This window comes from Vigna unguiculata, chromosome 1 (assembly GCF_004118075.2).
Source record: "Vigna unguiculata cultivar IT97K-499-35 chromosome 1, ASM411807v1, whole genome shotgun sequence".
Lineage (NCBI taxonomy): Eukaryota > Viridiplantae > Streptophyta > Magnoliopsida > Fabales > Fabaceae > Vigna > Vigna unguiculata.
In genome coordinates, this window is record NC_040279.1 from 37186606 (window position 1) to 37199793 (window position 13188).

A 13188-nucleotide genomic window follows, 5' to 3' on the forward strand; every position below is an offset into this window, starting at 1 on the left:
CTAAGTCGCTCCCTCTCTTTGCTCCATGCAACTGTTCTTGCACTGGATTCAGAACTTCGTGGCCTCATTGCAGTTTCAACTTGCTGCTGCTCAAGCACACATGAAGGAGCTAGTAAGTACGTTGTCTTGTAATGCGATAACATATTTTAAACTAAGGTTTTTTCCATTAGTGTTGTTATGAACCGTTTTTTTAATTTGTTTTCAATCTCAGATATCCTGTAGAATAGTTTGTTTCACAGGCTTCAACAATCACAGCATGTTTTTATTTTAGTTCCTGAGTCTGGCTTTTACAGTACGCTTCCAAGTTCAAACAGCAGTCATAAATTTACGTCAATATCTTGTCAGGACTTAGGATCCAATTTAGAATTACGACAGTTTGAGAGAATGGAGATTGGTGACTCCGCTAAGGTAGGTTAGTTGAGATATTGCTTTCTTGTCTGTGAAAATGAATGTAAAGTAGAGATCTTTGAAGTTCAGTAGTATGGTAAGGTAAGCTATTATTTTCGTATAAAATTTTCCGATTCGGAAATAGAATTTCAAATGCTTTTCTGGGGAAGCATTTGGATATCTCTATAGTGACGGTTATGCTTCTAAACATTGTATCGAACTGAATGGATTGTTAGCGTTTGAGAAGAAGCACTTTGTTATTGCAAAGTTGGAATTGCACTTTAGTTCTTCTCCTTTTCTATCTTCTTTTTAGGTGGCAGTGCTTTTCCTTGTGGCAATATGTGCTGCTGTGGAAAGCAACGGAGAAGACAACGGTGGACCATGTAAACAGAATGCGTTGAATGCGAGGCCTCACAGTGTGTCGATCTTAGAGTTTGGGGCTGTTGGAGATGGAATAACACTGAACACCGTTGCGTTCCAAAACGCAATATTTTATCTCAAGTCATTTGCTGACAAAGGGGGTGCCCAACTATATGTTCCATCTGGTACATGGCTTACTGGGAGTTTTAACCTCACCAGTCACCTCACTCTGTTCCTTGAGAGAGGTGCTACCATCATTGCATCTCAGGTTCAGTTCTATTTTATCTTCGAGCTCAATGAAAAAAATTACTATTACTATTATATTGGAAAATATCTCTTGAAAAATTTTATTTATACTTTTTTTTTTTTATATCTTTTATCACTTCAGGATTGTTCTCATTGGGATGTTGTGGATTCGCTCCCTTCTTATGGTAGAGGAATTGGGAGATATCGCAGTTTAATATACGGACAGAATTTAAGCGATGTGGTGGTTACTGGTAAGAAGCTTCTTTCATTACCATTTTATCTTTCTAGTATTTGGTATATGCAGAGTATTTCTTTCTCACTTGAATTGGTATATTTAACAAATGCAACAGGTGATAATGGAACAATAGACGGGCAAGGTTCTGTCTGGTGGGAGCTGTTCAGTTCTCATTCCTTAAACTACAGTCGACCAAATCTTATAGAATTTGTTGATTCTGTTGATGTCATAATTTCCAATTTGACTTTTGTAGACTCTCCAGCTTGGGGCATCCATCCGGTATATTGCAGGTACCACAATCTCATTTTTGGGTTTACTCACTAATTTCTAGAAGGAAACTGTTTTTCCCCATTTTTAATCTTCTTTCGACAACGCAGTAACGTTCAAATTCAGAACATTACTTCTCGTGCACCTGCCGAATCCCCTTACACAAGTGGCATAGTTCCAGGTATATCAATTACTTTTAGTTGTCTCATAGCACACAAGCTACACACCTTTATTTCGCAACCAGTTTGATCTGTAATTATAGCTGAAGAAAGCCTTGGTTACTGTTAATTGGTTTATTGGTCCCGTTAATAATACCCTTGCTTTTTGTTTGTTCAATTCTCAAAGGTGTTTTTCATCATTTTGATATTTTCGACATGCACTTTAGTCACGTACTGGTGGTAGTATCTTGCATTGCTTTTCTTCATGGCTCATTAGTTCTTGCAACTTTCAGATTCTTCTAAGGATGTTTGCATCGAGAACAGTAACATTAGCTCTGGTCATGATGCAATTGTGTTGAAGAGTGGTTGGGATCAGTATGGAATTGCCTATGGAAAACCAACCTCGAGTGTTCAAATCAGCAATGTTTACCTACAATCATCGTCAGGTGCTGGCTTGGCTTTTGGGAGTGAGATGTCAGGGGGAATATCAGATGTTATTGCAGAAAAGCTTCATATACTTAACTCGCCTATAGGCATTGAACTGAAAACAACTAGGGGCAGAGGTGGCTATATGAAAGGCATCCTCATTTCTGATGCAGAATTGGAAAATATTCATTTGGGAATAAGCATGACAGGATACTCCGGTTTCCATCCAGACGACAAGTATGACACAAGTGCACTTCCAGTTGTTGATAGCATTACTTTCAAGAATGTGATGGGTGCAAATATTGATGTTGCGGGGAATTTTTCAGGAATATTTGAATCACCATTCTCAACAATCTGTCTTTCAAACGTGACTTTTTCTCTCAGTTATGAGCTATCCCCTTCATGGTTCTGTTCTAATGTGATTGGTTTCTCCGAGGAGGTGATTCCTGAGCCATGTCCCGATCTCCAGAGCTCGTATTCCAAGTTCTCCTTTTCTTGCTTTCCTTCCCTATATCCACACTCTAGTAGTAATATCTCAGGCTCTTTAGACCAAGAACTATAGTCACCCAATGCATCTAAAGCCTCTTCAACTTCGTCCAATTTTCCAATAAACCAAAATTCTTGATGCAAATATGTTCCTTCTCTTCAACATTTCAGTCAACCTTCCATTTCTTGGTGTCAAGTCCAGATAGTACATTCATGTACAGCCTCAATTTCTTCATTCATGTAAGAAAATTTTTGATGGTGGTGTACAGGCAAAGACGCTTTTTGCTTTGGACGTATCATTTAAAACAAAGGAGTGCTACCTTGATTCTTTGTCTATCGTGAATTGGCTCTGTGGTACACTGTGTATTGGTTTTGATAAAGCAAAGCTGACAGTTTTCTCTTTAATTCACATTATATGATTGCTTCTGTTGACTTGCTTGGTATGGCAGAAGCATGCACGGTGATGGAATTTATTAACCTTGAATTCCATGACACTGTGTTTTCTTATCACAGCCAATCTTAAAATAACACGCGGACAGGAATATTAGGAGGTAGATTTTGATTAACAAGGTTGAAAGATTTGTGTCCTCTATCCAACGTTAGGTCAGTGGTCTTGATTCTTCTGCTTTTCCTTTTCTCCATTGGTAGACAGCTATACTTGACTAAATCTGATGGATCGCGAGTGGCCACCAATTCCACCAATGGCCGTGCATTGTCCCACTCCACCCTGGAGCTGGGAAACCTGAATCAGATGGTTACATCACTTCACCTTTCTTACGTACCATCTAATTAATGGAGCCACCACTAAACCTAAACCAAGAATTCGCGTGCAAAACATGGTCACCATTGTCATCAAATCTATAAGCGATACGTTACTTTCTTCATTTGCATTATATTCACAGATATGTAGGTACTATCATGTTTTTCTTTGCAAGAACTTGTAAGGATTTTCTAAAACAAAGAGATTCTCGTACGCTTTTAAGTCAATGAATAATTAAAAAGTCGTTACTTCCAACAATTATTTAATGATGATTGCTTTTCTTTTATTTGAAATGGAGGGCCCTCCCTGGTACCATGTCTTTTGCATTAGTATTTTTTTCAACACCATCAAGAACTTTGCTAGTAAAATTGATTGATTTAAGAGTGAGAAGCATTTGGCTTATACACTTGTCAGCTTAATTTTGATAGCAGAAAATTTAACAATGTTAATAATTATCAACTCTGTAAAGGGTAGAATGATAGAATGTGATAAAAATAAGTTATAATTAATTGAATGTAACAAGGAAATCATGAAATACGCGTCCTCTTTGTAGGACATGGAGATGAATTACAGCTAAACCCAGACTCCCCTATCCCTTCATTTTCTTTCATCATCATATCCCTTAACAGTCCTTGTAGATCCTCCGTTGTTCCTTTCTCATCCTGAAAAACAATTAAGATCCAAAATCAATTAGAACTATTATGTTTTAAGAAGAAAATCAATAAATAAAAACTCCTCTCAGTGCCAAGATACTAACCAAGGGTTCAATGTAGAATGCCATATACTTAATATCCAAGTCTTGTTTTGAAGTTATAAAATGCAAGTAGGGTCACTTTTCTCAACCTAGAATGGTTTGAAGAACTAATTTTTTTTTTTTTTCAATTTAGGAGACATGAAAACAAAGTTATCTAAAATTTTAGATACTTAAAATTATTAAACTGAATCTAAATATACGATTTAAATTAATTTAAGTACACTGAAGCAAGTTTTTAATTATTTAAAATTAGTTTCAATAAAATCAATCTCAATATACTTCTGCTTCACCATTTGCATACCTTGGGTCTTTCATTCTGCATCATCAAGATCATTTCTTGCATGAAATCAACAAATCCCTGTAATTTTGACATACGAAATTCAGCCATCAAATCTCATATTCTAATTAATTAATAATTCATAATTCATAACATAAAACCCACCTCATCATCATCCTCTCCAATTAGACCAAACAAACCAGCATCATATATCCTTCTCTTCCCTGTGTTGGACAAAACTATATTTACAAAGGAAAACAGACACATTCAGTTGCGGTTTTATCATAATAGAAGTGACATATACGTTGGATTTGTTGTCGTGAAGTAAAGCACCTGAATAAGCCTCTTGAACGTGCTGAAACCGTTTTTTTGCCTCCGGTGCAAACTTTGGGTCCTTGCTCCATCTATCAGGATGCCACTTCTTTTAACCAAAAAGTTCAACACAAATGCACTCGATTCAGAACCATGTTAAATTCAAAAACAAATGACAATAATGTTACTGACAATAACATAAACATGGTACAATGTTTAAGTTTAAACAAGACAATACCAGAGCCATCTTCCGATAAGCGCATCGAATTTCACCATCGCTCGAATGTTTGCCAATCCCAAGCACCGAATAGAAGCAAACGGCGTCGTTTGACATTTTTGCTTGGAACAATTATAACCCAAAGGTGAATGTTGTTATTTTAGTTAAACGATGTGGGAGGTGGTGGAGGTTCTCGTAGTTTTTTATGTTGTCAGAAAGGTTTGGAAGTGAAAGATCCATGTCGTGCTCTGCACCCAGAAACTTCCAGAGATTTCCTTTCGGTCTTCCTCGTCCACCAGTTACTCGACCAATAATCAATGAATGTTCCAAGGTTGTACCAAAGCACAAATTGTTCTTGCCCAGCCACATAAATTCAATTATTTATTTATTTTTCTCTCCTAGATTCATTCACCAATAAATTAAAAAACAGAAAAAGAAAACGAAAAAGTGGTAATAACTTTTTTTTTGTGGCTATGTTTTTATTTAAGGTTTTTTCCTAGATTGTTTAGAAGTGTTTATATAATTTATTTGCACACACGTTTGAGAGGGTTATGAAAATAGTTCACTCCATATTAATGAAATTTTCAAGGTAAAGGGACACGTAGCTTGCATAAAAAATAGTTAATTCTTATTTTTCTTTAATTATAGAATCAATTGATACATGAACGATACTTATGTTATTCATAAGCACTTGTCGAAAAGATTGTTGTGGATTTCAAGTTCTTACAACGTTGGATGTGTGCTATTACATTTTTATCATTTTTCATATTTTAGACCCAGCATAATTCCACATTGGGCTCTTCAACAGTGACAAAAGTCAATAATTCAACATTGGGCCTCAGACCAATTTTTGTGGGCTGGACAAAGGTTTTGGGTTTCACCAGTATGAGAATTTTCTTTCTGCACTCCAACAAAGATGACAGTATTCCTTTTACTAATCTCGGCCAGAAACAATGCTGAAACTCATAATATGCTTTCATCTGCGGAGTATTTAAGTTTTTAACAAACTTTTCTTATTCTAATTTAATAATTTTACTTAAAAACACGTATTTTAGGTCAGTATTATAAGGTAAATATACCATATAAAACTAACCTAATCAACTAATGTTTTATGCATAGAAATAAAGTAGTTATATTTATTTCCTCCAAAAATGATTTAGAACAAAACTGGGGGAGGGATATATAAAACATGAGGAAACTGATTTGTACAGATAAAAATTCATTGCAGTGTTACATTCCCTGAAATGTTGTAAAATAAAACAAAAGAATGTCATCATACAAACAAAGCAACTGGCATTATTGCTCCATTATCCGTGTAAGGTTGATGATTACAAAATACAAACCCAAAAAAAATAATATAAAAATAGCTCTCTCTGTCCATCTAAAAAATTGAAAAAATATTAAAAAAATAAAAAATATGAACAATCACTCTTTATACCTTCTGAATAACACATTGTTTATTTTCTACTCCCACTTCTACGTTTCACGTCAACTGGAGCCGGTTGCCTTCCTGTTCGATGTGGGACGCCATTTGACTGTTTCAATGACGGTGAAGGACCCAAAGGAGAAGAATGAACACCATTCTTACTGCAAAATTCAAAATATACTATTATCACCAAACAGTACAAATAAAAATAATCTGAAATAGGCTATGTTATACTACCATATCACTTTTGCATTACCTCAACTCGGGGCTTTTCGCTGACTTAGAGATAGATCTTGTAGTCTTTGATCCAATTCCACTGGTCATGCTGCTAAGTTTGGAATGATTAAATTGCCAAAGCAAGTCAGGTTCCGAGGAATCACTGGTGGCAGCATCAAGCTCATCCGTGTCATCTGAACCCGCAATGTTAAACTGGTTGCCTCCTATGAACATGTTGTAAGATTGTTCTGAGTACATTTTGGGAGAATCTTTAAGATATTTCTGATAAAAGGCCTCAGATAAGTTCCCATTGCTTGTTTGCCAACACCCCAAGAGGTTCTCAGTTTTGTTTACATCTTGCTTGTTGTTGACCATGACCTTATCAACCCATTCTCCAGAACCAGATTCTTTGTCATCCTCCCATAGTTTTGTCCAAGACTATTGTTCACCGGAGGCCACGGTGGTGAATTTGCTGATATCTCATCAAAGTCAAAGCTCTGAGTTTTGTGCCTCACTGTAGTATTACTTTGAACCTGCAGCATGAAGTAATCAAATTCCATCTCAGTTTAACATGGAACAGTAACCAATAAAATTTTGCATGATCTAGTCAATGCTATGAAGTCATGTTAGTTTTCCAATGCCATGATAATCAGTAAAATTATGCATACCTCTATATTGCCAACCTCCACCATTGGTCGCCGGCATCCAAGCTGATCCCCAGTGTCAGGAACTTGGTAAGGTGAAAGCTCAATACCCTTTGTCCTGTATTTTTCGGAGCTGCTGCATAAAGAATGTTCTGATTCTCCTTCCTTTCTTGCTAGTGCTGCCTTAAGGCTTGCAATCTGAAACGTAATTCAGTAGTTTTTTAGATTTGATTGGACTGAAAACGATTGTTACGAAGAGAACTACAAAATTTAGATTTGACCATCAACCTGTTCTTTGAGCTCTTTAACATCTGAACTATCTTTGTTTACTCTAGCAGCACCAAGTTCAACTGTGGCAACTCTTTCAGCAAATTTTAAGGTACTAATTGTTTCTCCAATAGCATCACTCTCTGGACTTATGTGAACAAACATTAGTGTCTTTGCCTGTCCTCCTGAAACAATCCAACCAACACTATCAGACAGAATTCAAACGAATTGTGTTTCTAAGGAACAGAAAAAAAATATATGGCTGGCAAACCAACTTCTTAAACCTTACCAAGTGAATCTTGGAGTAGTTGTGTGAGTTTACTGTTTCTGTAAGGTACATGTGAGTTTTTCTGAGCGAGGGAAGCAATGACATCACCCAGAGCTGAAAGAGATTTGTTAATATGCTGTGCCTCTTTCAGTCTATCTCCTGTGGCCTCGGATTTATCCACCCTCTCACTTCCTGCTAAGTCAACCAAATGCATGCATCCACGAAGGATAGCTCCAGTTGTCAAATCTCTTCCTTGAACATGAACAGTCAAGCAACTGCCACGTTGATATTTGAAATAATACAATTGTTAGCTGTGTCCAAGACATAACATGACAAAAAGGTGAGTAGGATACACCATACCTATGAGATCGGCTACTGCGGTCATTAAGAGCTGTTGCTCCAACTGCACGGTTCCTTTGACCAAGGTTCATTAGTTCAATCACATCAATAGTTGATGATACAGGGACAAGGCTTGCATCTGGAACGCTGAGTCCTTTCTGAGAACTACTTCGAATCTCCAATGTATTAACAGTTAAGGGCAGCAAAGAAATCAATGGCATGTATGTTCTAGAATGGTATCAATAGTTGATACTGCATATCATTTAAAACTTGTTTTCATTTGTTAAGAGCAGCAATCAACGCAATGTACTGTAATTTCTGAGATCATACAAAAACAAAACAGATAGCACTTCATAATTGTGTACAAAACGAAAGAGAATCAAATATACTGGTAAAGGATATCTTTTGTTTGTTCCATCAGTGACCAAAAGATCCCTGACTTGTTCATTGTAAATCTCAATCATTTGAACAGAAACGTCGTATTGGAAAGTGTCCTTTCTTTGATCCGCTATAAGAAACAAATCGCTTAGAGCTCTGTAATTTACACCTTGGCTTTTCTCTGTGATTTCTTTTGGTCCAGTCTACAGGTTAAAAGCATAAATCAGTAAAAGATCATTAATTTTTTTTTTCTTTCTAGAGAAAATTCCAAATGGATGTGGATCCTACCATAGTGTAAGTTTTTCCTGATCCTGTTTGACCATATGCAAATATGCAAACATTATAGCCATCAAGAACAGATCTAACGAGTGGCTGCATGTCTAAGAAGACCTCAGCTGAAACAAAAGAGAAATTTATGATCATACTAAACAATAGAAATCTTGTAGATAATTGAAAGCAAAAAGAAAAAACCAACCTTGGGTTGCAGATGGTCCAAAGATTTTGTTGAAGTTGAAGGACCTGCGTCCCTTCCCATTTTTTGAAGGAATATTAACTGTGAGAGTTCCATCATCTATATTTTCCACTGCGCTCAAATGATTTGATTGCCCAGGAAAGAATGGTCTTACTCGACAGTAAACCCTAATACTCCCTGATGAAACAGATTTACTCGTATTAATTCAATTCCGGGGTTAAAAAATCACAAAGTCATAAAAACGAAGACTAAAAGCAACAAGAAAGCAGTAATCTTTATACCCTTAAGATCCTGGACTTGATTGTATAGCTTGCGATTTTCTTCAAGAACTCTGTGATATCCAGAAGCAGCGTGAGCTAAGCCATGAACGTGCATCCCTAGAAAGGAAAACAAATAAGTTAAATAAGATGTCGTGTTTCATCCACCAATCACAAGGCAAACAAAGGAAGTAGGAGAAAAATAGTAGAAGCTTAAAATGAATTAATCACTATCCTTACCAAGATTGGAGAACTCCTCACGAAATTTCATTTGCATGAACTGCATACCAGATTTTGTGGTGTGAAGAGTATGTCTTAGCTCCTACAATAACACAATAAATGAGATATTAACTACTGTATTAAGAAATTGCAAAGATTAAACATGATAAGTATCATCACTGATTCTCTACTTGAATTTCTCTTTGCTGCTGATCAAAGAGCATTTTTTGCTTCAGAAGTTGCCTTTGCGATTCCTCATCAGCAAATAGATTTTTATGATTGCGATCCTCTTTTTTTGATACCATAGCATTAACTTGACTTTTATGAATGCCATCTTCTTTTTTCGTTACCACATGAATCTTCTTCTCCCCCTAATCGAAAAATATGTGGTTATAAGAATTATAGCATTTTCAAGTATCATGAAGGTCCTGGAATATGTCAAACACTAGCCATGTTACCTTTTTATCTGCCACAACAGACCCATTGCTCTGAGAAACAGGATCAATCGAAGTTACTTTTGCCTGGGAAGTTACAAGATAGTGAAGAAAATCAAGAACAGCTTGTCAACAAAGTCAAATTAAGTAAGAACCAGTAGGTAAAATTATCATACCTTTTCACCTTGGGTTGCAATGCGTTGTTCAAACTCCTCTACAACCTTACTCAAAACAGATTCAACCAACTGTTCCATGGACAAGAAAAATATTAAAAACTAGCTTTAAAGGCACTCTTGCTCTTAGTATTATGAATGACTAAAACAAACTGAAGCAGCAGATGTGTAGTAAGTAACAGTAATGTGAATGTGATATTGTTTCACAAGAATGTTATAATTTTCTATAAAGCATTTTATCTTAATATGGACTTATTTTCAATAAGACACAACTTAGCTAGTAAAGTTGTGATGAAATTTAGCTGTGAAACATGTAGAGCTACTTGCTATCTTACCGATGGAACTTCTTCTGGCTTCTTATCCGATAGAATCGCACGAACAAGCGAACTCAAAGAATGGGAACCAGACTGCAATTACAGAAATATAAAAAAAAAAAAAAAAAAAAAATCGGTTGGTTATTCTTTCGGTTCAACTAGACAAATCCAGAGCAGTTACTACCAAAAACCAAGTGTACCTACCATTTTGTCAGAGTCTACGTCAGAACTAAGAACTGTGAGATGTTTATCATTGATCGATGAAGTTCTTGACAAGGAATTAGTAAATGGGTCTGAGTTTTTCCTAACAAAAGATTTGGCAGACACAGTGGGTTTGAGATTTCCACCAAATTTCCACACGCCATTTGCCCCGCTCATTTTCCATTCACAATAGGACTTCAGGGCCAACACGCTATTGACAATCCTAGACGATTTTCCTCCCTAAGATAACAAATAATTCAATACAGAACAAAAAAACTTGTGTCATTAACAATTGAATTAACCATGATAGAATCGATAACTTGTATTCACATACTTGTTCCAGATCAGATGCCTCAAAGGTAGGAAGTCCAATTTCTTGGACAGCCACCAGGAAATTCCTCACGTTCTCAAAATACTGATATGCCGTTAATGGTGCCCCATCAGGGATCGATGCAGAATCAACAGGACTCTCCACAACCTTAAAATAAGAATACAATGTAAACAAACACTTACCGGAACATTAGAAAATCAAACTAAACAATGATCTAACCCACCTTGGGAACAGCTCCGGATTGAACTTTATTAATAACGTTACAGAGAATAATCCCACTTCTCAAACCAAGTCTAAACTCTTCCTCAGAGGGCTCTGCTGGTAAATCTTTAGCCGCAACTACTCCAACCATTTTTCTCAACCACCCCGCTGCCTCATATCTTCTTGATGCTGCACGGTAAAGAACTTTCCGTTTCAGGGTATTTGGTGATTGATAATTTGAAACAAAATTCAGATACTTTTTCTTTCAAACAATTTGAAAGTAAATCATCATACAAAAAAAACAAACTTTCACATTAAAAGATTAACTTTCACTCGTTACTATTAATATCAGAGTTATAAGCAAATCCAAAACTGAATTTTGAAGGAAGCCCAGAAAAAATAACGGGAAAGTACCAGCTTCTTCTGCTTTCCTGGATTCCAAATCAAGATCTTTGAGGCGAGGACCGTGCTGCTGAAGCACGTCCTCCACCACTGATGCCACAGAAAAGAACAACGCCTCCTCTGCCGCCATAACATGAACACGAGAGAGTGTTGTTAACAATGATGTTGATGTCCCCGGCCACTGACCAAGAAGGTCATCTACATTGCACAATCCGATCCATCGGGTGGAGGAGGAGGAGAAAGCTGGATTGGAATTGAAGAGAGAAAGAAAAGAACAGAACAGAAAAAAGAAAAAGAAAAAGAATGTGATGTGAGAAACAAGAAGAAGGAAGAAAGAACGAAAGAAAAGAACAAGGATTTAAAAGCGTGTGATCGTTTTGTCTCTGATATGGTGCTTGTTGATGATGCTATTTCATTGAGTGTTGTTGACATATGTTTCCATGTTAGTTCCATTATATTTACCTTTCGCTTTTCTTCTCTTTTCTTTTTCTTCTGCCTCTTGCAGATACAAAGTATAGCATCACCATTTCTGTATTCAAATGCCCTTTATACTCTCTACTCTTTCCTCTTCCCTTTCTCATTACCCCGCACCTCAACTCCGAACCTACTCCCATACCTCACTCTTTCAAACTTTATATCACTAAAATTAACATTTCTGTTTTTTCCCAACCCTCACTTCGCTTCTAAGCGCGTGAACTTCTCACTCCTCCTTTTTTTTATAACAAAAATACATTTTTTTTTAATGTTTAACTTAAAAAATTAACTAAACGTCGACTTAATATCATGGCTTAAAATATCAAAATGAAATTTTAAACTTAAGAAATTATTAAACTGGCATCCTAAATATGGTAATTTAAAGCTTTTTCTAAACCGCTCGTTGACGTTTAGTGATAATAGTTCCAATTCTAATATTTATTTTGAGTTTTGCAAGAATCTTGTTTTAACTGTGCATTTATAGTTAGTGATTATAGTTATTCCGATTTTAATTCCTTATTTTAGTTGTACTCTTGATTAGAAACAAAACGTCTTTTACAGATGACAATTTTTTTCTTTAAATAATTAAAGACAGTTATATATCCACGATTCGAATTTAAGACCACTTAATAAGTGAAAATAACCTTACATTAGTTAAGCCTTGATGTACACCCGGAATAGACAATTGTGTAGTTAATTGGTAGACTTTTTAAGTATTTCATAATGGTCAAAAGAATATAGTAACTATTTTACATTAGAAAATTATATTTTCATTCTTAATTTTTCACTATTATTTTTTATTCTCTTACATAATTTAATGTAAACTATTGATTGTTTAAAAAAAAATTAATCAATAATTCATATTAAGTTATGTCAAAAAAGTAAAAAAAATAGTTATAATTTATATTAGTGTCCAAAACTTAAGTTTAGCAAATTTAGGATCTTAAAATTGTAACTTTTCCGTATAAAAAATAAAATTTATAAAGAAAAAGTGAATGGTTTAGATTTTGTTTGTCTTGAAAAGATGTGTTGAGTGTAGATCGGTGGTGATTTATGTTGGATACTAGTGTGCCTAAAAGGGATATTATGGTTGGATTTTAGGATCCAACGGAAAAAGAATGTGGCAGCTAGATCTTCTCTGCACACATTTGCTTCAACTTCCAGATTAATCACTCCCTCATTTATTTTCTGATGCTTCTGTACTGTTGCAGTGAAGAAACAAATACCAAGGGAAAGAGACCAATGATAATTTCTCAAAAGTAAACCCAATGCAATCTTGGTGATGTT

General features: G+C 35.7%; 3 protein-coding genes across 3 annotated transcripts; 1 reads left to right on the top strand and 2 right to left on the bottom strand.

The window, feature by feature from the left end:
• On the top strand, positions 1–2974 carry LOC114162678 (probable polygalacturonase). The gene is made up of 6 exons (XM_028046635.1): positions 1–112; positions 701–1015; positions 1136–1244; positions 1344–1518; positions 1606–1676; positions 1947–2974. The coding sequence occupies exons 1-6, from the start codon at positions 26–28 to the stop codon at positions 2639–2641; spliced, it is 1452 nt and encodes a 483-aa protein (XP_027902436.1). The 5' UTR covers positions 1–25; the 3' UTR covers positions 2642–2974.
• Positions 2975–3776: 802 nt separating this feature from the next.
• LOC114165083 (dnaJ homolog subfamily B member 7-like) lies at positions 3777–5193 on the bottom strand. Its single transcript, XM_028049739.1, has 5 exons — positions 4907–5193; positions 4690–4777; positions 4522–4595; positions 4381–4437; positions 3777–3987 (listed from the first exon to the last, which is right to left on the bottom strand). The coding sequence occupies exons 1-5, from the start codon at positions 5000–5002 to the stop codon at positions 3853–3855; spliced, it is 450 nt and encodes a 149-aa protein (XP_027905540.1). The 5' UTR covers positions 5003–5193; the 3' UTR covers positions 3777–3852.
• Positions 5194–6087: 894 nt separating this feature from the next.
• Positions 6088–11989, bottom strand: LOC114192339 (kinesin-like protein KIN-14I). Its single transcript, XM_028082036.1, is given in 21 exon segments — positions 6088–6472; positions 6568–6949; positions 6952–7060; positions 7196–7369; positions 7460–7623; positions 7728–7981; positions 8067–8228; positions 8448–8626; positions 8712–8818; positions 8899–9072; positions 9177–9272; positions 9393–9474; positions 9563–9742; positions 9830–9892; positions 9982–10050; positions 10314–10385; positions 10497–10733; positions 10828–10971; positions 11048–11214; positions 11440–11670; positions 11890–11989. Coding segments are annotated over 20 exon segments (3063 nt in total). The 5' UTR covers positions 11558–11670; positions 11890–11989; the 3' UTR covers positions 6088–6342.
• Between the last annotated feature and the right edge of the window lie 1199 nt (positions 11990–13188).